We start from the raw sequence: 23,625 nt of genomic DNA, 5'->3' as shown, positions 1-23,625 counted from the left end.
TACATTCGTATAAATAAAGATGATAGGACATGATTTTGTAAATGGGTTTTTGTAACTTGTTTGAGTCGAGGGTTGGTGATGCATTGCCTACATTTGTATATATAAAGATGATAGGCACTAGATGAAAAGGAAAGCAATGCCTTGTAATTGTTATACTTTTCCTACAAAAAAGAAATGCACTCCCTTTTTGAGTGTTTGGCTAGGTTGAAATGTACATGGATTCTTACTTTATACATTAATATGTCATATGGTACAAACTCTTTCATGCAATTTTATTTTTTTGGTGTGATTATGTTTATTTGGCAAAATTAAGTAGGAGACTACTTTGTGAAGTGGAGCTCTTTAGGTTATAATGAATGAAGACTTTTCAAGATACTAGTAGATTCTAGTCATGTTTAAACATATTTGGAAGCAAAGTTTCATGTATACCGTCTCTCTAATAAGATTATTATTATTGTTTTTTTAAAAATATATTACATATAGAAGGAAAATGGACTATATCTACAAAAAGCTTCTTTTATATATTATGCACTTAAATATACTTGTCACAATGTTATGACAAAGGTAATGAGTACCCCTATTAGTGCTATGACACTATAATAAATGAACATGTTAAAAGCCTTTTTGACTTTTAGGACTTTAAAGTTAGAGAAAGTGAAGTGAACACAATGTCTACTTTTGTAGGACATATGTTTATTTAAGGAGTGTATAAGGATGTACACTCATTATCAACCACCAACCATAAAAGTTCAAATGACCCACATTAACTTTATAGCTTTAATATAAATAAAACACACAAGAATGATTTATCTAGAAAGAAATGGTTGACTTAGGTGAAATATTAAACAAGCTTGACAACATGTTTGCCATCACATGGTCTCGATGTTGAACTACAACCAAATAATGTATTCCAGGATTATGACTAACTTATGAACAAATTTTTTAATTTAAATAAAGATGAGATTTGATTTGATTTAAGATTTCTTTATCCTATAGAAAAAAAATAAATGTTGGGTTCTAAAGCGGTGATCATTGCCTTTTAGTGGATGGGCTCCATGCTAAAATATGGCATTTTGGACACTCAATATCGAAGGCCTAATTACTTCGTAGTACAACCACATGCACACACGTGTGTGTGTGTGTGTGTGTGTGTGAGAGAGAGAGAGAGAGAGAGAGAGAGAGAGAGAGAGAGAGAGAGAGAGAGAGAGAGAGAGAGAGAGAGAGAGCATAAGCAAGCTAGAATCATTGTGTAAAGGGTGCAATAAATGAAAGTCAAGACTTAGACTCCTTGAAATTAGAGAGAGAGAGAGAGAGAGAGAGAGAGAGAGAGAGAGAGAGAGAGGCATAAGCAAACTAGAATCATTGTGTAAAGGGTGCAATAAATGGAAGTCAAGGAGAGAGAGAGAGAGAGAGAGAGAGAGAGAGAGAGAGAGAGAGAGAGCTTTTACAACTTGTTTGAGTTTCGGGTTGGTGATGCATTGTCGATATTCGTATAAATAAAGACGATAGGACATGCTTTTGCAAGTGGGTTTTTGTAGCTTGTTTGACTTGAGGGTTGGTTGGTGATGCATTGCCTACATTAGTATGAATAAATTTGATAGGCACTACTTGAAAAGGAAAGTAACGCCTTGTACTTGTTGTACTTTTCCTATAAAAAAGAAATGAGTGGTAGGACGTGCTTTTGCAAATGGGTCTTTGTAACTTGTTTAAGTTTCGGGTTGGTGATGCATTGTCTACATTCGTATAAATAAAGATGATAGGACATGATTTTGTAAATGGGTTTTTGTAACTTGTTTGAGTCGAGGGTTGGTGATGCATTGCCTACATTTGTATATATAAAGATGATAGGCACTAGATGAAAAGGAAAGCAATGCCTTGTAATTGTTATACTTTTCCTACAAAAAAGAAATGCACTCCCTTTTTGAGTGTTTGGCTAGGTTGAAATGTACATGGATTCTTACTTTATACATTAATATGTCATATGGTACAAACTCTTTCATGCAATTTTATTTTTTTGGTGTGATTATGTTTATTTGGCAAAATTAAGTAGGAGACTACTTTGTGAAGTGGAGCTCTTTAGGTTATAATGAATGAAGACTTTTCAAGATACTAGTAGATTCTAGTCATGTTTAAACATATTTGGAAGCAAAGTTTCATGTATACCGTCTCTCTAATAAGATTATTATTATTGTTTTTTTAAAAATATATTACATATAGAAGGAAAATGGACTATATCTACAAAAAGCTTCTTTTATATATTATGCACTTAAATATACTTGTCACAATGTTATGACAAAGGTAATGAGTACCCCTATTAGTGCTATGACACTATAATAAATGAACATGTTAAAAGCCTTTTTGACTTTTAGGACTTTAAAGTTAGAGAAAGTGAAGTGAACACAATGTCTACTTTTGTAGGACATATGTTTATTTAAGGAGTGTATAAGGATGTACACTCATTATCAACCACCAACCATAAAAGTTCAAATGACCCACATTAACTTTATAGCTTTAATATAAATAAAACACACAAGAATGATTTATCTAGAAAGAAATGGTTGACTTAGGTGAAATATTAAACAAGCTTGACAACATGTTTGCCATCACATGGTCTCGATGTTGAACTACAACCAAATAATGTATTCCAGGATTATGACTAACTTATGAACAAATTTTTTAATTTAAATAAAGATGAGATTTGATTTGATTTAAGATTTCTTTATCCTATAGAAAAAAAATAAATGTTGGGTTCTAAAGCGGTGATCATTGCCTTTTAGTGGATGGGCTCCATGCTAAAATATGGCATTTTGGACACTCAATATCGAAGGCCTAATTACTTCGTAGTACAACCACATGCACACACGTGTGTGTGTGTGTGTGTGTGTGTGAGAGAGAGAGAGAGAGAGAGAGAGAGAGAGAGAGAGAGAGAGAGAGAGAGAGAGAGAGAGAGAGAGAGAGAGAGCATAAGCAAGCTAGAATCATTGTGTAAAGGGTGCAATAAATGAAAGTCAAGACTTAGACTCCTTGAAATTAGAGAGAGAGAGAGAGAGAGAGAGAGAGAGAGAGAGAGAGAGAGGCATAAGCAAACTAGAATCATTGTGTAAAGGGTGCAATAAATGGAAGTCAAGGAGAGAGAGAGAGAGAGAGAGAGAGAGAGAGAGAGAGAGAGAGAGAGAGAGAGAGCATAAGCAAGCTAGAATCATTGTGTAAAGGGTGCAATGAATGGAATTCAAGACTTAGACTCCTTGAAATGAGAGAGAGAGAGAGAGAGAGAGAGAGAGGGGGGGGGGAGGGCATAAGCAAGCTAGAATCATTGTGTAAAGGGTGCAATAAATGGAAGTCAAGACTTAGACTCCTCGAAACTAAAGGTTGTCCCATATAAAGAGCGTTTAATCTTCATAAGAAAGGTAAATTTGATTTTCCCCTTCAAAGGAAGCACACAATGTTTAAACAAGTTTCTAATTGCAAAATTCCCAATGTTAAATGGTCAAACAAATTCCTCTTCTTGGTAATGTAACTAGATAAAAATTGGAATTTGCAAACCATTCACCTAATGGATGAGCAATAGAACACAACCGTCGTGGGGTACTTACCAATGCTTCGATCTCGAGTCCCTTGAGGCCTCTAAGCTCTAAACTCTAAGCTCCACCTCCACATTGTCACCATGGAGTCACTCACACCATCACATAGACCAATCACACTCTCTCTCACTCTCTTATATAAGCATAAACATACAAGCATGAAGGAGGCACAATGATAGAATGCTCTCACTCTCTCACAAAGCATAAGGGGAGAGCTCTCAATAGCACAAAGGGGATTGTGTCCTTTTCATTATGAGAAAATACCTTATATACAATTGGCCCTTATTCACACTTGGACGTTCACAAACTTACTAACTAGGCCTTAGGTGGCCAATATCTCATAATGTATAACCTTTATAGTGCCTTTGTATGACACTTATTAATGTCCTCAATTGAGGATTGTGTTGTTAATCCGAATGGGATTAACATTCCCCCCTTCTTGATGTAGGTTCTGTCCTCAGAACCTTTACCGAGGTCGGAAGACTTGGTCACCGAATTCATATCGGTAGAAGTTGCGTCTGGACTGGAGTTTCCGGAGTGTTCGACGAAATGCTGAATGGGACTTCCAGAATCCAGTGTCGATCATGTCTTCAAATGTCAGATGCATATAAGCTGGAAGACATCTTAAGCGGTGGTAATACAGCATCATCCCTCTGAAGGCCCTTGGTTCATGTCGAACACATAAGAAAAGAACCTCTCTAAAAAAAACTCTTATGTGAAACCTTTATCCTCTATGTTTTTGCTATTAAAAACTTTATAAGATTGGATAAAAAGGCATTCAAAGCCTCCAGTACGAGGGCCATGGCTTAATGTTAAATTCAACCAACCATATAAAATAGAAGGTAGCCCATTTTACTTTTGAATAACAGCCAAAAGGCCTCACCTTAAAGACAAAATATATTTTTGAAATTAGCTAAGAAAAAAGACAGTAAATCTCGAGGAGGGAGGTCTTTTGATGCCATAGATATCTAGAAGAATTAGTGTGTAATGTCGACTTTGTTGATCTAGAGAGACCAATCGAGGGAGAGGCATGAACCTGGGTGGGTCTATGTCATCCCAAGGGCAATTGCACTAGCCATTTCTACTCCACGATGGGTGGCAGAAAGGTCGTAAGAGTGTCCTCTTTTACACACACACCTAGGAGAGAGAGAGAGAGAGAGAAGAGACCCACCAAGGGACAAAGAAGAATTTTTTTTAAAAAATTTGGCGACTACTAGAGGGAGCAAAGTACTCCGTGAGGACCCCTCATATCCTCTACAAAGCGAGGGCAACATTGGGCGCTTGTTGTTCTAGTGGTTAAAGGGGGTGGCTTGTAACTTGGAGAATTTTAATCAATGAAAAATATTGGTCAATTTATGACGAACTTTTGTCTAGATTTTGCGGCTGGCCTTAAAGCCTCAAGGCACGTATATATGTTATATATTATTTAAAAGTACCTTTAAAAAGCGGGCACGTGACACGCAAAGCTTATCAGAAAGCGGATCGTTTCGCTTGTTTTGTTCTCGTCACGGTGAGGGTAAGCTCTCCTCTGTTGCGATGCATTTTGTTGACAGAACGCAGAGAGAGAGAGAGAGAGACACACACACACACACTCTCAAAGGAAAAAATGGTGGAGGAAAACAAAAAATCTCGTCTTCCCTCACCCAAACAGTTTATTGATGCAGATCCCCTTGCTGCAGCGCTTCCTTTGGACCTCGCAAAAGGCTTCCTCCTCGCCATCTGATGCCAGACATGACTGTCCACAGCTCACACCAAACATCTGGTTCCCATCACAGAAAACGAAAGCCTTCTGTAGACCAGAACTCGGATTCTCTGCCAGGTACATGCATCACCCCTTCTTTACATTGCTCAAACTTTTTTGTCATGACAGCCATTGCAGAATTTCTGTGTAGATCTCCAATTGGACCCATTAGCTTGAGAAGTCATGGGCGACTTGCCTAAAAGCTGTCCAAACTCCTCTCTTTGCTGCCCATGGTGTCCATGCTGGATTTTACCCTCTAGCATGCTGATAGTATAATCTTAAAATCAAGGGAAAAAAGTGGGGGTGTGCCAAAGGAAACTAGCCCATAGGAATCCTCAATATGCAGTAGCTTCTTTTGCTTTGAGAGTAAACCTGAATGACAGAAAAGTTTTTGATATGATTGGTTAAGTTTGCAGGGCTTGCCTGACCCTCCAGTTCTATGTTGCTGCTTTGTTTCGTGCAGACTTGAAGAAATCGGAAAGTTTGTGGCTTGCTCCAACTCCTAGTAAAAGATGGGGGGAACTCTTCTTTCTAGGTTATACTCCCTTTTGGCTAACATTATGCCTTGGCATCGTTGTACCATACCGGTTATATGAGGTTTGTATCATGCAGAGAAACTTCCATGTCTTTTGTGAGAGAGAGAGAGAGAGGGGGGGGGGAGCAGGATATTAAACGTCTTCAAAAGACCCAATGCGTCTATGAGGCCAAAAGGAGAGAGAGAGAGAGAGAGAGAGAGAGAGAGAGAGAGAGAGAGAGAACACACCCACACCCACACCCACACCCACACCCACACATATACATGCCTGCATGTATGTATTTTCTTGTTGAGTGTAAGCTATTTGAAACGAGATTACTCACTTGATTGTGTTAACTTTCAGAAATTTGCAGAGCTAGAATACTTTCTTCTGGGTCTTGTAGCGGCATTGCCATCTGTCCTTGTGCCAGTTCTATTTACTGGAAAGGTGATTAATCCACTCTTATGGACCCAAACGTGTACTTTTTACTTAATTGTGTCTCATGAGCAGCTCCTGTTGGTTTTTTGTGCATGTATCGTTTTGTATCTCACAAGCAGCTCCTATTGGCTTTTTGTGCATGTATAGTTCTGTGCATCTTGCAGATGAAGTTGAAGTACGCTCCTTGTCATGAAAGGTTGTGCTTGGACAAAGAAAGTAAAGTTTGTGCTTGGACAAAGAAAGTATTGCATGTCAACTATGGATTTTATGGGGAATTGTTCAGCTGTGCACTTTCATGCTTGCTTTTGGGATGAGTGCTTTGTGGTTGATCTCTATCGCAAAAAAAAGAATTTAATACGATCTCTGTAACATTTGCCTTCAAGTGGGCTTGCAATAGAATCTACATGTGTGGGGGATGCCAGTGTCTTTCTTGATAGTGCTGTAAGCTCCACTTGTGTGTCTTCACCAAGAATGATTGGAGTAGAGTGCTGAGCCCGTTGAGCCGTACTCTTTGTGGTGACATCCTCTTTGTTGCTGAAACCAAACATTATCACATTATTATACTCTCCTACCTGTCCACGACATTTCATAGCTCAAGGTCACCTCACAATATCTTATTAATCATATTCAATTTGTCAGCCTAGCTATGGCTGTTTCCTAGTCACAATTGCCATATTTTCCCATTCTCAAATTTCCTCTCAAGATTTTCCTGCAAATTTTCCCTACTAAGTTTTGTTTCCCCCCAAATCTCCTTGCTATCTCCTCCAAATTAAGATTCATGCCAAGTTTTGATTTTCTCTAATTTCCTTGCTATCTCTTCCAAGTGAAGATTCACTTCAAGTTTCTTCCCTCCAACGCAACTCAAGCAGAAGAATGCAGAAGCAGCCAAAGTTTAGGCAGCTCACAAAGACGGCAAATGGGCAGTCTATCAGGACGGTAGAGTCCTCATTGAGGATTTTCGCAAATCCAAAACCAAAATCAAAACCAAAATCGGTATCCAAAATAAAACCAGATTTTTGACGTGAATGTATCTTAGGCTTGGCATCATAATTCTACTAGCGGATTGAATGTTTTCTTATGCTGGACCACAGATTTGGTTCAATACTATCATGGTCTTCATGTAATGTATTTGGTCTCATAGGTCATTTTGGCCTTCATAGACATTAATATATCTTTTCCTCAGCTTTTTCCCTTGTATCTATTTGATTTAAATTTCTTACTTTCCATGTATAATTTAATATGTTAAAGACTTGCCATTTCCTACCTGTTTTTGTTTTCTAGTTTTAGGTCATTTCCGCTGCTTAGCAATCAGCTGCGACCGTTTCTGTTTTTGTTCCATGCTAGGTTGGTAGCTACATGAATGAACCAAGTGCAATATATAGTTCAGATCCTGCATATATAGATAGTTGTGCTCTATTTGTAAGTATGCATGGTAAAAGGCGCAGGCTAGAGCTGAAAATAAGCCGTAAGGTGTATCTCTGTGTGTAAGTATATGTGGTTTGTATTATGTGATATTGATGCTTTCATTTCTGGAACTTTTGTGTGTGGGTCTGTTTATCAGGGGGATCTTGGAAAGCCCTTGTGGAATCGCTATTGGTTTAAGGTCAGTGGAACTTAAATCTTTCCTTCTGATGGAAAGTATGCTGCAATGAACTTTTTGATTCTGCTGTTTTTAACCAGCAGGTTTACCATGATGCATTGGCAGGCTTCCTTGTGGATTGCAATCTTTAGCTACGTTGGGAATTTCTTCTGGACACACTATTTCTTCACAGTCCTGGGTGCTTCTTATACATTTCCATCTTGGAGGTTTAACAATGTAGAGTCCTAAACTTCATTTGAGCTGCACAAAAGGGATTGGCATTATTTGCTAGGCTTTTAAAATAGTTTTCAAATTCTGATCATGCGATGAATCTATCTTTAAGGGGAGTGTTTTTTAACGGGAAGATGATAATTTACAAGTTAAAGCAAAGAAAATGCTCGGAGTGTTATGGTAGGATGGAATACCTTTTTTTCAAGAACATTAAAGATAAATGCTATATATATGAAAAAAAGGAGAGGTAGTGTCTGAAGATGACAACTCTTTGATGGGCTTCACAATCAACACTTAAGAGAGGAGTGCGACATGACCCACATTAATTTGGGCATTAAAGAGAAATTTGGGCATGTTCCTGGATTCATTTGGGTATATCTTTATGCCGTATTAGTGGACATGCAAATTTCACATTGTGAAGTTTTCGTCCAACTTGCAGCCAGTTGATATTGTGTTAATTCTTTCTATCTTTAGTGGTGCATATGCCGTATCAAGTACCTTTTTGTTGTAATAATTCTTTCTATTTGTTATGATCCTTATCGCTAGGCTTCCTTATGTTTGAGTCTGCCTTGTATCTCCGGAGCTCTGACAAAAACTCAGTACATAGACCTTTGTATGAATGTATGCTCTTGTGTGTGTGTGTGTGTGTGTGTGTGGGAGCATATATTGATAACAAGTTCTACACCCACTATTGGGCACTGATGATGTTAGTGGGGATGTCATAGTATCCAGTCCATACTATGCATGATGGAGTTGATGGTTTATTGTCTTGTGGATGACTGCCACGAGGTTATAAATTGCACATTCTTATAAGGTGAATTTGGGCATGTTCTCGGATTCATCTAGGTATATATATTAAAGAGAAATGCTATATATATGGAAAAAAAAGAGGTAGTTTTTGAAGATGACAACTCTTTGATGGGATTCACAATCAACACTTAGAGAGGGCGGTGCCCTGCATCTCTTGACCCACATTTGTGAATTCCTTGATCTTGATGCCTGTTCAACATCCTCTAGGCCATTTTGATCCTCTCATTCTTATAGAGATTTATCAACCTCTTCACCAGCCAAGTGGCATAATGAAGTCGCCGGGGCATTCCCAACCCATGACTTTGGGTGCTTCACCTTTGAAGTTGTTTTTAAATTATAGAAAAATGGCTTTGACGGAGTGGTCTAGAAATCTCACTTGGGGGAACATAATCATCGTAGTTGTGTAGTATAGCACAGAAGGGACTAACCTATAAGCCACATAATATTCACCAACCTATTGCAACTTGTAAGGCAAGAAGTAGAGAACAAAGAAGCAGCATGTGGGGGGTTAGGTTTTGAGGATGATGTGGAGGGGAGGCGGAGGTGCTGTACGTCCAGTGGGGGTGCGGGTTTTCAGCTCATCACTAATATTAAATGCCTTTATTAATCGTTGTGGAGGTGCTTCCCTGTGTGCCAGGATACAAGTTCTTACGTGGCCACGTGGTCCGGGAACATATGCATGCATGCATGCCATTATGTTATTATACAGCCATCATGGTAAGGCCTTAAGCTGGGGCCTTAGGGTAGAGCCCTAAAGATTGAGCTGAAGTTTGCTCGCTCTTGTCTCTTTAACTGTGGCTGCACATTTACACTTCATTTTTGAACACACAGTCAGTCTGTCTTGGGCATGATTGGCTTAATCCTGTTGTGCTTTGAAGGGTCATGATATGCTAGGTTACGGGATTGTTGTGCTTACAGGTAACAATGTTTACAGGTGCCTTGGACCACTTTTTTCCTGGCACACTGCTGCTTTCTATTTTATCACGTAGCCTCCAACCTTACCCTCAGGCGTCTAAGGCATGCATTTGGGAGTGATTCGATGAGGTTGGTCCGATGGACGGTCGAAGCTTTGTGGATACTTGCTTTATCCTATGCCACTGCGTTTGCTGAATCATGGGCAATCTCTGAGGTAAGCTTAAACATCGATTAAAATATTTAAGGTGAATCCATATTTGTGATTATGATTAACTGTATTACCATCCTTGCATTTTTTTAATTTAGAAAATTAGTATGACAAAAAAGAGAGGAAAATGGGAATATAAAGGTGTGCAACAAATAAACGTACATAGAAATGTAACCATTCAAGAATATCCTACCTTTATGCTGATTGGACTTGCAGCCGTAGGCTGTCTTCAAGACAATCTGCAGGCCAGTCTCATTGGCGAGCAGTTGGTATTACAGAAGTAGGATGGGGCTAATTCGAGTGGATTTTTTGATCAGTGTCCTATACTATACCCCTATTGTGCTACACAATACCACTATATACATGAGAGGTGCAAAAGCCTGTTGGCAGCATGCACAGGTGTAGGACAGCCACAGGTTCCATGTGGCAGTCGGAGTGCTACAGGGCAGTCTGCCAGTGGACCAGGTCATGCAGAGTCCTCTGAGCTGGCTGACAGCACATCAGCAGGCCCAACCAGCATCAGTATGTATTATATATATGTGCATATGAAATTCGTCATTTCCATCTGCAAACTCGCAGCGATTAGAGCCTACAGAGGCTCTGAAGTACAGGCTGGTCAAGGAGATCTACAGCAGAGTGGGGGCTGAGAATTGATATCTTCATTTTCAGTCATCTCTTTTACTTGAATTCGAGTTGTAATACTTCATTCTCGTTCATAATACAGAAAAGTAGTTTTAGGACTCTTGTGTGTACTGTGTATGTTTGATTCCCCCCCCCCCCCCCCCCTCTCTCCCTCTCTCTCTCTCTCATATGGGGGATTACGGTTTATATAGATCAGTTGCAGGACAGGTACGCACCCCAGAGGGGGTCTCTACTTTGGTTCACTCCACTATAGGAGTGAAGCAAGGTTGCCCGTTATCTCCTTCATTGTTTGGTATGTATGTGGATGAGGCTTCTGACTACATTGAGAGATTGGGGGACAGAGGAGCCCAGCTAGCAGGTACATGGATCCCACTATTGTTATATGCTGATGATATTGTGTTGATCTCTGACTCCCTTGAGGGTATGCAGCATCATCTGGATGCTTTACATGAGTTTGCACATGATAGTGGATTGTCTGTCAACCTTGGCAAAACCAAGGTTATGGTGTTTAACACCACGCCACAGTGGGTTAGGTGACGAGCTTCCACATATGGGCAGGAGATTGTGGAGTATACAGATGCATATACATTTCTTGGGGTAGTATTCAGTGGGCCAGTGTTTTCAATGAGGAGAGCAGCAGAGACTAGATTGACTAGAGCACATGCAGCCCTGGGTGGTTTGGAGAGGATGTGTTCGCAGGTTCAGTTTCAGGAACCTCGAACGAAACTTTGGCTTTTTGACACTCTAGTGACATCAGCTATGCTTTATGGAGTGCAAATATGGGGACCTTCAGTGGGCCATCACAACGCAAGCGGGTGGAGAGGTATGGAGAGGCCTTTGGTATCTATGATTGCTAGGATTATTAGAGCCAAGGCCGTGGTACCTCATGAGATTATTCGAGCAGAGCTGGCGGCTGCCCCTCTGGTGATTGAGGCTCTTAACATGGCTTGTGGGATCTCCCCCGAGACAGATATCCACGCCTCGCCCTGGAGTCCTCCCGACAGTTAGCTTTACAGGGAGACACGGCTTGTTGGTATGGACAGATGACATCTTGGTTCCAGGCACATGGTTTTAGCATGGACAGATTGCCTCCCTTCCAGTATTCTCTGGAGGCACCCTCTCTCACTCTCACACGGACAGAGATTACCAGACTCATCTGTCAGGATTTAGTTCAGCTGGACATTAGGAGGACATGGATACAGCCGACCGAGGAGCTGGGTACGAAGATGGCTTTCTACAGAGAGCATTTTCTTCAGCTCACAGCAGATGGTTTTGTGATCAGACCCAGTTACATGGATGTACACTTGTCTCATGCCGTACGATGTGCTATTGGTTAGATTCGCACATCCTCACACCAGCTTGAGATTGAGATTGGCCGATATAGAGGTATATCAGCTGAGGCCAGGATATGCCGAGTATGCCATGAGGAGCCAGAGACAGAGCTGCATTATATATGCCATTGTACCGCATACTATGAGATACGTGGTCGTTTCCACTGTTTATTCAGAGAGGGTTTTGGACCACTTTCCAGAGTCATGGGGTACCAGGACGAGAGGTGTTTGGGATTGTTCTTGCTTGAGCTGCGGAGACATAAAGATAGCCTGCTTAGGCGCACAGAGAGTCAGACTCAGAGGCACATTACAGACTTCTTTAGTCCAGCCATCACTGCGCCAGATGGACCACAGCAGCAGCAGGACATGGATACCGCCCACACCAGAGGTACACTGATTGATCGTGCGATTGAGCTTGGGTGGTCCAGACGCCCACGACTACGGAGGAGGGCATCCCAGCATAGACGGAGGTTGCAGCGGCGGATTCGGATTATTCTTGCGAGGCATGCGGGACACCCAGTCAGGGTGCTGACCACAGTGGATATTGAGGAGATCCGCCAGCGTCTGATGCGGCACATATTATGAGATGGAGGCACCTCCATAGTGTACCCCTCCGTCCCGCATGATATTGTATCCCCTCACTATATTCCACTCACCTCCATAGCGTACCCCCCCTCACTATATTCACACCCCATAAGGGTTTCTGTTTACCTTCCAGTTCCAGTTTCATTTTCTAGGTGCTAGTAGTATCATCTTTATTTTTCATTTTCTGGGTTTTTTTATCCAGACATTATATCAGATCCACCATGATGTAACTTTTGGTCTCATAGGTCATTATGGCCTTTTGAAGACGTTAATATAACATTTCATTTCATTTCTCTCTCTCTCTCCATGCATATAGCTTTGCATTCTCCTAGTAGTAGAGCTCCATCCCCTCCCCCACTCATTGTACTTATTGCACACCCACCCAGATTCAGCTTTTTAGTTCAGTACTTTTTCATTTTGTTGGGATGACAGAGGATACCCCACACAGGTACACTGATTTGTCTCATAGGCCGAGTTCGGTCTTTTGGAAGACGTTAATAAAATTTTTCTTTCTTTCTTTCTTTCTCCCTCTGTCTCTAGCACATAGGCACGAGTGTTCTACAGTTGGTATCAGAGAAAAGATGGAGGCTGCCAACATCATTTCGCCCATCCAGCACTGTGATTGGCCATCCCCCATGGTCATCACTCCCAAGAAGAAGTTCAAGGTACGAGTACGTGTCGATTTCCAACACCTTCAACATAAGCCTGAACACCATCTCCTGACAGACCCAAATGTTGAATGAACAAAATAAAAGAGAAAAAAGGGAAAAAAAAAACACCTTCCGCTTGAAAAATGTCTTGGCAGGCAGAGGCACATCTTCTTTCTCTCGTCCTCTCTTTACCAACCGCACATCTTGTCCTCTTTTTTCTTTACTTGTACACACACCATCCAATCATAACATTTTTTTTCATTATCCTCTCTCCTCACCAATTCCCTCTTCTCTCTCCTTGACACCATCTTCTTTCCTTTTCCACCATAGGGTGGAGTCCTCACTCCTCACTGATTCTCTCTTCTCTCCTTGACACCATCTTCCTTCCCCACCATAAGGTGGCGTCCCCACTTCTCCTTGGCGTCAACAATCCCCCTCTTGGTGTGCTCGTTGGGCTCTTCTTTCTCCTTGTCTGCCACTATTTCTTTTTTCGACCTAAAGCACCCATTCTTTTTGTTCGACAAACCATTGTACAATTGACGTCTCTCTCTCTCTTCGACCACACAGTGAGGAGAGGTGGAACAATGGGTTAGGTGGATGCTCGTTGGGGTATGTAGGGGTCAAGTTGGATGCCACCTTGTAGATTCACGGGAAAGCTTGAGATGCCACAGCCAGAGGGTCGGACATTGGGTTGATGCTCTGCTGTGACCTCGCAAAGAAGGCATGGGCCGTGCGTAGTGCGACGGGGCTTAGCTGCATGACTCTTTGATGCTGCGACGGTTCTCGAGACAAGGTCATAGGTGGAGTGTTGCAACGAAGCTGTACATAGTAGAGTGAACACCCGGGAAAACCATACAGGATTACAGCTTATGCATGAAAGCCCTTAGCTACCAATCTCGCTTTATGTTGCTCAATGGAACCATCTGACTTGCATTTCACTTTGTAAACCCATTTGTAACCAATAACATTTTTATCTTGTGGTAATGCAACCAAATCCCATGTTTCATTATGAACCAATGCGTCCATCTCAACATCCATTGCCTTCTCCCATACTTGCTTTCCAATAGCTTGTGTATAGCATGTAGGTTCCACATGCTTCACCAAAGAAGTCATATATGCGTAATGCATAGCAAAATCACGATATGTCAACCTGTAAACTTAACCCTTTGGGATCTCCGCAATGCATGCGGATCACTCTGAACACCTGTCACTCTAGCATGTGGTGCACATATCTATCCTGCCTTGCACCAGGTGTGCGTAAAATGGGTATGCCAAGTTCCTCATCTAAACTTTTTGAACTTGACGACTCATAACCTGTAATTCTAATTCCTTCAACTTTGTTTTTCCCTTTATCCATAGCACTACTCCCAGTGCTCACACTCTCATGCCTCAAGCATCCTGACCATGGACGTACAATGCTACTCTCAGACTCTGCTGGCCTAGAGGCACTCCCACCCTTTGATCATAGCTTGGATTGTCCATTTTTGGATCTCACCCGCTCAGAGCAGAACCGCGTGATTATGATGGATATCGTCAAACAAGCTTAGTTCCGTACGTCGTACGGACAGATTCGTACGTACGAATCGTACCGTACGGTACCGTACGTATCCGTACGATTAGGTACGAAAATCGCCTGTTTCTGCCCGTTGGAAGTAGCCGTTTCTGTCCGTTGGAAGTAGCCGTTTCTGTCCGTTGGAAGTAGCCGTTTTCTGCCCGTTTTTCTAGCCGTTTTCTGCCCGTTTTTTTTGGTTGTTTGCCTTCATCTCTCTTGAGTCCTTCTATAAAAGCCTCAAGGACCAAGCCTCTCCTCCATCTACTCCAAGCAAGCCTCAAGCACCAAGCCCTACTCCAAGCCTCTCCTCCACCCTCCTCCACCCTCCTCCAAGCTCCTTCCATCCCACTTGAGCCTCTACTCCAAGTTCTCTTCCTCCAAGCTCTTCCCATACTTCATCTTCTCTACGCTCTCTCCTCTACTCCACGCTTCAGGCCTTCTCTTATCCATCATGCCTCGGGAGAAGCATGAGGCTTTTGATTTGCATTGCCTCAATGTGGAGAAGGACACCAAGAAGTCCAACTCCCATCATTGGACATGCCGATATTGCGGCAAGTCATACACTAGTGGAACAACAAGGCTTCTCCAACACCTTTCGAAGATTGGGGGACAAGTTGCCCCATGCAAGGAGATTCCGCAAAGCATTGCCGATGACATTTCGTGGAAGATGAGCCGCAGCTCAAATTCAAGTAGAGGAGCATCATCAACACGCGCACCGGCACCACCACCGGCACCACCATCGGCACATGATGAAGCGGCCACCGGCTCTTTCATTGGTGTATCCTCCACTGCCACTTCCACGGATGCACGGTCCGCCTCCGCACCGGGCAAAAGGCAAAAGGGTGGTGGAGCGTGAAGGGGTGCAACCCTCTCTCCACCAAGTCACGGGTAGTGTGAGAGGTTCGGTTGCATTCCTTAAGGAGCGGCAACGCCTTGCGGAGATAGAGATTGCTCGCACCATTATTGAATGCAATCTTGCCTTCAATGTACTCCAAAAGGAGCAATGGAAGAAGATGGTGACGGCGATTGCAAATGTGGGCCCATGTGAGGGGTGGACGGGGGTCTCTTACACGGCTATGCGCACAAGGAAGATTGATGAAGAGAAGGAGAGAATTGATCGAGCCCTTGACCCGATTCGAGCCGCATGGACGAAGTATGGATGTTCTATTCTCACAGATGGATGGAGTGATCAAAGGAAGCGTGGCATTATCAACATCCTTGTGTCTTGCCCGCTTGGCACATACTTCTTGCGTGCGGTTGACACCGGGAGAAGGGGGAGAAAGACAACCGGGAGTTTCATCTACCGCCATATTAGGCAAGCGATCATAGAGGTAAGCATTATTTTACTTAAGTGTGGTTGATTTTGTCATTTGTGCAAAGCCCTCAACTCATATGATTTATCTACCATGTAGGTTAGGGCTCAAAACGTGGTGCAAGTCATCACCGACAATGCATCAAATTGTCGACGCATGGGCCGCTTGCTTGAGGAGGAATTCCCCACCATTGTGTGGACTCCATGTGCGAGTCATTGCATTGACTTACTCATGGAGGATGTGGCGAAGCTCGGCTGGGTGAAGAGGATTGTGCAACAAGCTACATCTATTGTCAACTTCTTCATGCTAAAGGTGAAGGTGCTTGCTATGTTTCGTGAGCATAGCAAGCTTGACTTGAAGAAGCCATCGGCCACCCGCTTTGCCTACATGTGGCTGGTTTTGGAGTGTCTATACGATGTGAGGCCCGCCCTTCGCCAGACAGTTGTTTCCACCATGTGGAACGATTGGGATGAGCACGTCACTGAAGAGGCCAAAGCCATGCAACGCTTTTGCCTAGAGGAGAGATTTTGGGCTAGAGTCCGAGCAATTGTCATTGCTATGACTCCATTCTATAGGCTCTTGCGGATGACAGATTGCGAGGGGTCCACCATGGGCCTTCTTGTCCACTTCTTTAGAGCTGCCCTTGTGGAGTTGGAGGCTTGCACAGACATTACATCTGAGGAGCGAGCACAAATCATGGAGATTGCACAGAAGAGATGGAGGTGGATGCACAAACCAATCCACGGGTTTGCAGCATTGGTACATCCAGCCTACAAGTCTCCAGTAGTTTGCACCGATAGGGAGCTTCGGCAAGATCGGGATGCATATATGCTTCGAGCTGTGCCGGTTGATGAGCACAATGCCTTTCTAGAGGAGTTGGGCTGCTATGTTGATCAGAGAGGTCAAACCTCCTTTTCGTCTTCCACTTGCTGGAGGAGGGAGTCACTTGTGAAGCCCCTTTTTTGGTGGGACAATTTTGGGTATGGACTAGAGCATCTCCAACCCATAGCCTTAAGGTTGTTCTTCGGGTTCATGTGAGAGGAACTGGAGTTCCTATTCTCTCATACACACGAGGATACGCAATCGACTGAGCACACGACAGTTGGAGCGGTTGTTCTACTGCCGCACTAACTTGCGCATGATGCAGGGCATTCTTAGTATGGGTAGTCCCAAGCAAGTAAGTGACAAGTCTAGACTCTAACTTGTCATGACTCATAACTTTTAAGTTTTGTGTACACTGTACAGACTCTAACTTTTGTGCCTTAATGTGTAGGTCAATGTTGACACTTTCACCTTGACGAGTGAAAACTTTGCAAGTGTCAATCAACAACCTGATGAGGAGGAGGAGGCAATCTTCATGGAGCTCTATAGTGAGCTTGTGGCAGCAGATACTCGCAGCACCAGGAGTCAGCATGGACGGGGCCGAGCAGTTGGAGTTCATAGGCCTCCGCCCTCGACATCGGCAAAGGGTGGCCTCCTCACATATGTGAGGCGGGGATCCTCGAGCTCCAATCCCCGCCTTCATGATGATATTCCATTGCCCCCTCATGATGATACCCCACTGCCTAGAGAGCCCTTGTTTGATGATGATGGCAACCTACTTAGCGAGAATGATCCCCAGAGTGTCTCGTCCACCTTCGAAGAGTCCTCTTCAGAGAACTCTCTTGATGGACACTCCAGTAGTGATCATGTTGATGATCATGCAGATGTTGGTGATGATGTAGACTTTTGATATGTTATATAGCTCTCTAGGCATTGGGCATCTATCTCCTTCTAGCCCATCGATGATGTATTGTAGTATGTAGTATCATGTATGTACGCATGTTGGCGGTCGCCCATGCCATGAGTTTTTGGCCTATCCTTTTGTAGCAATTTTGTACTCTAATGGCATAATGACATTATGTTCATGGTTCTACTATTTTGTAACTTCTTGTCTATAATTTTTAAGTTTAGGAAGTATTTTTTTTAAAAAACGTACTAATATCGTACCGTACCTCAAAAAATTTTAAGGTACCAATTAGTACCGTATTTTATCGTACCGTACCGTATCGTACCTTTCGTACTAACTAACCATGTCGTCAAAGTGGACACAGAGAGGACATGGACTAGTCCCCTTGAGCCCTTAGGCACGAAATTCCATACATCCATCCACATCATCCACATCAATCCACATTATCCACTCATCCATCCATCCACATCAATCCGCACGTCAATTCACTTCACGCACACATCAATCCACATCATCCATACATCCATTCACGTCAATCCACATTACCCACACACCAATCCGCATTCATTTCATAAGTATTCCCATTCTTATCTAATCACATCTTTTTCTAACTCATCACTTATTTCCTCATTTATCCTCATCAGATTATATCTACTTGCATCTACCCATACATCTCATCACTTCACATATATTAACATCTATCCAGTTTACATCGCATCTTATCACATCCATTTCACATCACATCTCATTCATTCACATCCCGATTCACATTCTAACACATTCATTCACGTCCCTTATCGTTCATTCACATCCCGATTCACATGTTTTCACATTCATTGTTCAATAATAATCTCTTATTTTAATCTAATCTCATGGCTTGATGAGCTAGAGAATGAGGATTGATATTTTCATGATTTTTATTTAGTAAAAATAATGGTTAATTCTTTTTAGCTTGATTATGAGTAGGAAAAATCACATTAACTCATTCTAAATTGATAGAGGAATATACTAACAATTTTAGAAATGAGGAATGGTTAATTTAGTTTAATCAAGGAAAATAATCATAATTATGCTTATAAATATGATTATATTTATGCTAAGTATACATAATTTAATTTCAAGTATAAAAGAAGAGTTTCTATCATATTTGCATTCAATTAGAAAATTGAATATTATTAGTAATTGCAGCGAAGCTATGGCAAAAATTTTCAGAAAAAAACAATAAATCTTAACTTTATGCATATTTTGAATAAAAGAAAAAGAGGAATTCCTTTCATATTCTAGGTTTAGATATTTTATACAAAAAGAATGATTTTTATCATATTCATGAAAAATACTTTTTAGTATTTAATGAATAATTATGTAATTAAGAGAAAAGAGAAAACTTTTGATAAATTTATTTTTATGCATAAGAATTTAGATGTAAAAAGAGGAGTTCCCATGACATTCGGGATTCAAACATTTAAATGTTAAAGGAGGAATTTTTGGCATATTCTGAAATATGGATATTTTTACTTATTTAAGAGGAATTTTCATTGTATTTAAGTAGAAAAAGACCTAAATTAATTTTGATATTAAAATAAGAGTTTTCACCATAATTTCATGTAGGAAATTAGGGTATAGTAATTTTGAACATCAAATTGATGGAAATAATATTTTAAGATATTTATATGTGGATAAATCAACAAAATGATATATACTCAAAATTGGATTATTGGAAGAAGAGTATTTTTATAAAATCTCATTATTCTCATATAGAACTATTTCTTTAATTCTATTGTGGCTAGGAAGGAACGAATTTCATAAAGTTAGAATTTTCCTTACGGTTAGAAGTTACCGTTAACTTATCTAAAGAAAATCCTTAGGAATCAAAGTTAGAAGTAAACCGAATAATTTTTTGTTAGACCATGACCGTGAGAATGGAACCCAGTAAATTACTTGCCCATCTCTCGAATCTGAATCAAGCAAAAACCTCGTGAATCAATTTCAAATCTTCGATACAAAGAATAGACTACCGCTGAATTAGAGAAGCTTTCCTTTAACCTAAATCACCAAGAATTAAGTTAGAAATTCAACGAAATTGATGGGTAGATTATCTTGATGAGACTAGTGATTCTCATTAAGAAAATCTAGATTGTGGCAAAAACGGTTTTGTGGAATCAAAATCGGGAATTCTGCTTGCATAGAAACTCTAGTTTTTTTAAAAAAGGACTGTTTTACGCTAGAATGCTGGAGAGCGTTTGGCCGTGATTTAACTAAGGAGAGATTCGTTGCAAAACAGCTAGAGGGGAGTCATCGAGGGACGTCTCTCGCGTGTGGCAAAGCCTGCCGAGGTCTTGACCAGCCTTGGTATGCTTAAAATGGTGGGCTTTCGATACGATGGGCGAGGACCGACGAAGCGGTCCCTGAGTGAAGTTCTAGGACACCTAAGTAGGATCCTAGAGGGTTCTGACTAGGTGATGCATGGGCTCACAGTTTCTAGGATACCTATGCGTATGTTGAGGAAGATATGGATGAACTGGAAAGGAATTATTTTTGTGAATTGGATTTTGATATTGGATCTCGTTGGTTGACCAGCTGGTCTTCAACGGAGAGTCCGGATGATAATTTTTGTAAAACAATGGACTAGATATTTTGGAGGATTATAATTAGTAATACTATGGTTTCATTGAAAGATTGTTTTAAAGATAACTGAATCTGTTAAAAAGGCAATTTCATATTGGCTGTGTAAGTGGTGTGTCTACCTTGAATTTTGCTTGAAGCACCGGCTAGGAGACCTAGGAACTCTTTTCCCTCGGTACCCGCCGGGACAAAATATACTCTCAGGCAAGGGGAGACCCATAACCTGAAGAGGAACACCTATCCGAGAAAAAACCCCAAACCAAGAATGATGACAGTCTTCCAAGAAAGATCCAGTAATCCAGTGGTTGGGAATGGCTGCATCAATCTGTGCAATCCTCCGACTAGAGCCTCTCAAATGTTGCGTGAGATCCAATCTTCGTACCTCTGTGAGGCTCTGAAACCTCTTCCAAGCCAACACTGTAGGGCAAAGGGCCTCCCAACCAGCCCAAAGAATATGCATAGCTGCCCCAAGAGGCCTACCATGCACATCTAAGATCAAGGCATTCCACAGAATGGGCTGTCGGTTAACTTCCTCCACTGAACACAGGGGGATGTGTACCAAAAAACTCCTCAGGCAGTCCGAGGCCCGTAGGAGGGACCTAACCAGGGGGGATGAAGGGGAGCGGTGAACTGCATCCGAAAAAATAAAGCGTGAGCTGAGAGTCCAGTCACCTCTGCGAACAGGGACACACTTCGTGATCTGCTGCATGAGAAAGTCCTTCCACGGCTCAGTGCCTGGAAGAAAGCCCCTAACAACCAGCTTACACAGCAAAGCCTTACATTGCACCTCAGGGTCAATGATATTCAATCCCCCTTCCTGCTTAGGCTTGATAATGGTTTCCAAGCAACTCTAGCCCTGGTGTGTGCATTTCCATCAAGCCCTGACCAATGAAAGTTTCGAATAAGGCGACGAAGCTGGCCAATGCAGCCCTTATGAAAAATCCAGCACGAAGCGATAAACCAAGTCGTGGCTAGCAAAACTTGGTTAACCACCAAAGCTCTAGAGGCCAAGTCGAGCTTCCTCCTACTCCAGTGATGAAGTTTGCTTTTAATGCTTAAGAGCACTGGAGCAAACTGTTGTGTAGGGGAGATGTCAACGCCCACCTGACAAGCAAGGTATGTGGCAGAGCATCCTCTCTCAATCCAAGTAAAACCACGATCTGTACCCCAATCTGCAAGAGGAGAATCACTGATCCAAAAACCATCAGACTTATGCCAATTGATGGTAGTTCGTGCTGCCAAACAAAAGGCCTCCAAGGCTGTCCGGAAAACACATAAACAAGCATGTGAAGCCTCAAGGAACAACACCGTATCATCTGCTAACTCAGAGTCCAAAAACTCTTCCTTCGTACATAAAGGCAGCCTAAGACCCACAACACCAGGGGCAGCCCGAAGAAACCTGCTCATAGCCTCAGCTACAATGAGGTACAGTAAAGGGGCGAGGGGACAGCCCTGCCTCACTGAACGGGAAATCTGAAAACGCTCACCGCGCCCCCACAGTCTAAAACAGTGCTATGAGCCTCCCTGTATAGGCAAGACACACCTCTGATCCAGTTTTGGGAAAACCCCATGTGTGCCATAGTGCCCTCCAAAAAATCCCAATCCACTCTATCATAAGCTTTTTCAAAATCAAGCAAAAGAATGGCAAGAGGCTGCTGACTAGACTTTGCCGGGTGCCCACTCGATAGCTTCCTAGAAAGAAAAGATGTTATCAAATATACTCCTTCCTTGGGGGAACCCATTCTGGGTATCATGGATAGTCGTTTGGAGAATCGGTTGCAACCTTATACTCAAGGCTTTAGCTAAGAATTTATATGCAGATCCAAGGAGGGTGATGGGCCTCCATTGCTTGATGTCAGTCTTGTCCCCACTCTTGGGTATAAGGTGAATCAGCCCCTGCGTGAGGTATGGAGGCATCATACCCGACAACCACATTTCCTGAAGGGCGACAGTGATAACATCTCCAATATGATCCCAAAAAAGAATAAAGAAGGCGGGAGAAAGACCATCATCCCCTGGGCGTGAAGAACCACTGGAAAGAGCATGCAGTGCGTGAAGGAATTCATCCTTCGAGAAAGGGGCATCCAGGGAAGAACACATAGCATCTGAGATGAGCCTATGCATGCACTCCCAAACTTTCTGCCGTGCCACATCTCTCTGAGGGGAGGGCACCTCTGTAGTCAACAAAGACCGATAAAATTCTGAAGCAATACCCCTCACCTTATCAGGCTCAATCTGAACCTCACCTTGTGAATCCTGCAAGTACCTCATAGAATCCCTACTTTGGGAAGGCCTGTGTGTTGAAAAAAACTCTTGTTGCATCTGCCACCCATCTGAGTCCAAAAGGCCTCGTTCGCATGAAAGGTGAACTCAGCCCTCCTGTCCATGGCCAACTACAGCTCTGCTCTAACTGTGGTCAAGAGGTCTGTAATCCAAGTCGCATGTGGATGCTTTTCATGTTCCCTCTGAAGAGGAGTAATCCTACGCCTAATAGCTCTCTCCTTGTCCAGAGCCTCCTTCTTAGACAAGGCAATGCTATGATAATGATGGCTGGTCCTCTCAAGAGCTAGCGCAATATTACGATGAGGATCAGGACCGTCACAAGATCTCCATCTCTCTCTGATCTCAAGAGAAATGTCAGCATCTAGATAAAGAGAGTAGAGGCCGAGTGAGCCCGAGGCTCCCTGAGACACAAAACGACGGGGCAATGATCGGATTTGGTGGTGCCAGGCATAATAGCAATGGTGCCTCCTCTGTCCAAGGACCAATCATCGACATAAAACCTGTCGAGACGTGCAAAGATGCTCTTATCCCCGCTCCTGCGGTTGTGCCAAGAGAAAATAAGGAATTTGGCCTTCTCTGGAAGTCATCCTCAGTCCAGCAATCCCTGCCAAAAAAGGAAAGCGTGAACCTCTCCCATGAGGCTCACTCCAAAGGGTGTAAACCCCCTTCGCGTCCACCCTTCTTGTCAGAAGGTTGCTCAACCATATTAAAATCTCCTCCCACTATCCAATGATCAACTTGGGGAATGACATTTGTAATGGTGTCCCAAAAGGCCACCCTTTCACCTCTCACGTTAGGTGCATAGATATTCAAGATTCCCAATTTTTGACCCTCATGCATGATCAAGATCCACTGCGCTCTAGCAGGGATGATAACACCGTGCCCAATAACATGAGGTAT

The 23,625-nt window shown here is 42.4% G+C and overlaps 1 protein-coding gene across 1 annotated transcript in view; it reads left to right on the top strand.

Moving 5' to 3' along the window:
• The first annotated feature begins 4,986 nt into the window (after positions 1-4,986).
• The window catches only part of LOC147632700 (cycloeucalenol cycloisomerase-like), a 58,386-nt gene continuing 39,747 nt past the window's right edge, over positions 4,987-23,625 (top strand). The window contains exons 1-7 of the mRNA XM_086807528.1: positions 4,987-5,097; positions 5,246-5,400; positions 5,786-5,919; positions 6,201-6,284; positions 7,837-7,878; positions 7,981-8,091; positions 9,830-10,024. Of these exons, the coding sequence (XP_086663654.1) occupies positions 5,304-5,400; positions 5,786-5,919; positions 6,201-6,284; positions 7,837-7,878; positions 7,981-8,091; positions 9,830-10,024 (663 nt within the window). The 5' untranslated portion in view covers positions 4,987-5,097; positions 5,246-5,303. The remainder of the gene's footprint in view (positions 5,098-5,245; positions 5,401-5,785; positions 5,920-6,200; positions 6,285-7,836; positions 7,879-7,980; positions 8,092-9,829; positions 10,025-23,625) is intronic.

Source organism: Cibotium barometz, chromosome 13, assembly GCF_041138505.1.
Source record: "Cibotium barometz isolate CiBa-2024 chromosome 13, ASM4113850v1, whole genome shotgun sequence".
In the NCBI taxonomy this organism is placed as follows: domain Eukaryota; kingdom Viridiplantae; phylum Streptophyta; class Polypodiopsida; order Cyatheales; family Cibotiaceae; genus Cibotium; species Cibotium barometz.
The sequence above is the reverse complement of the archived record's forward strand: the minus strand, read 5'-3'. Positions and strand labels throughout refer to the sequence as shown.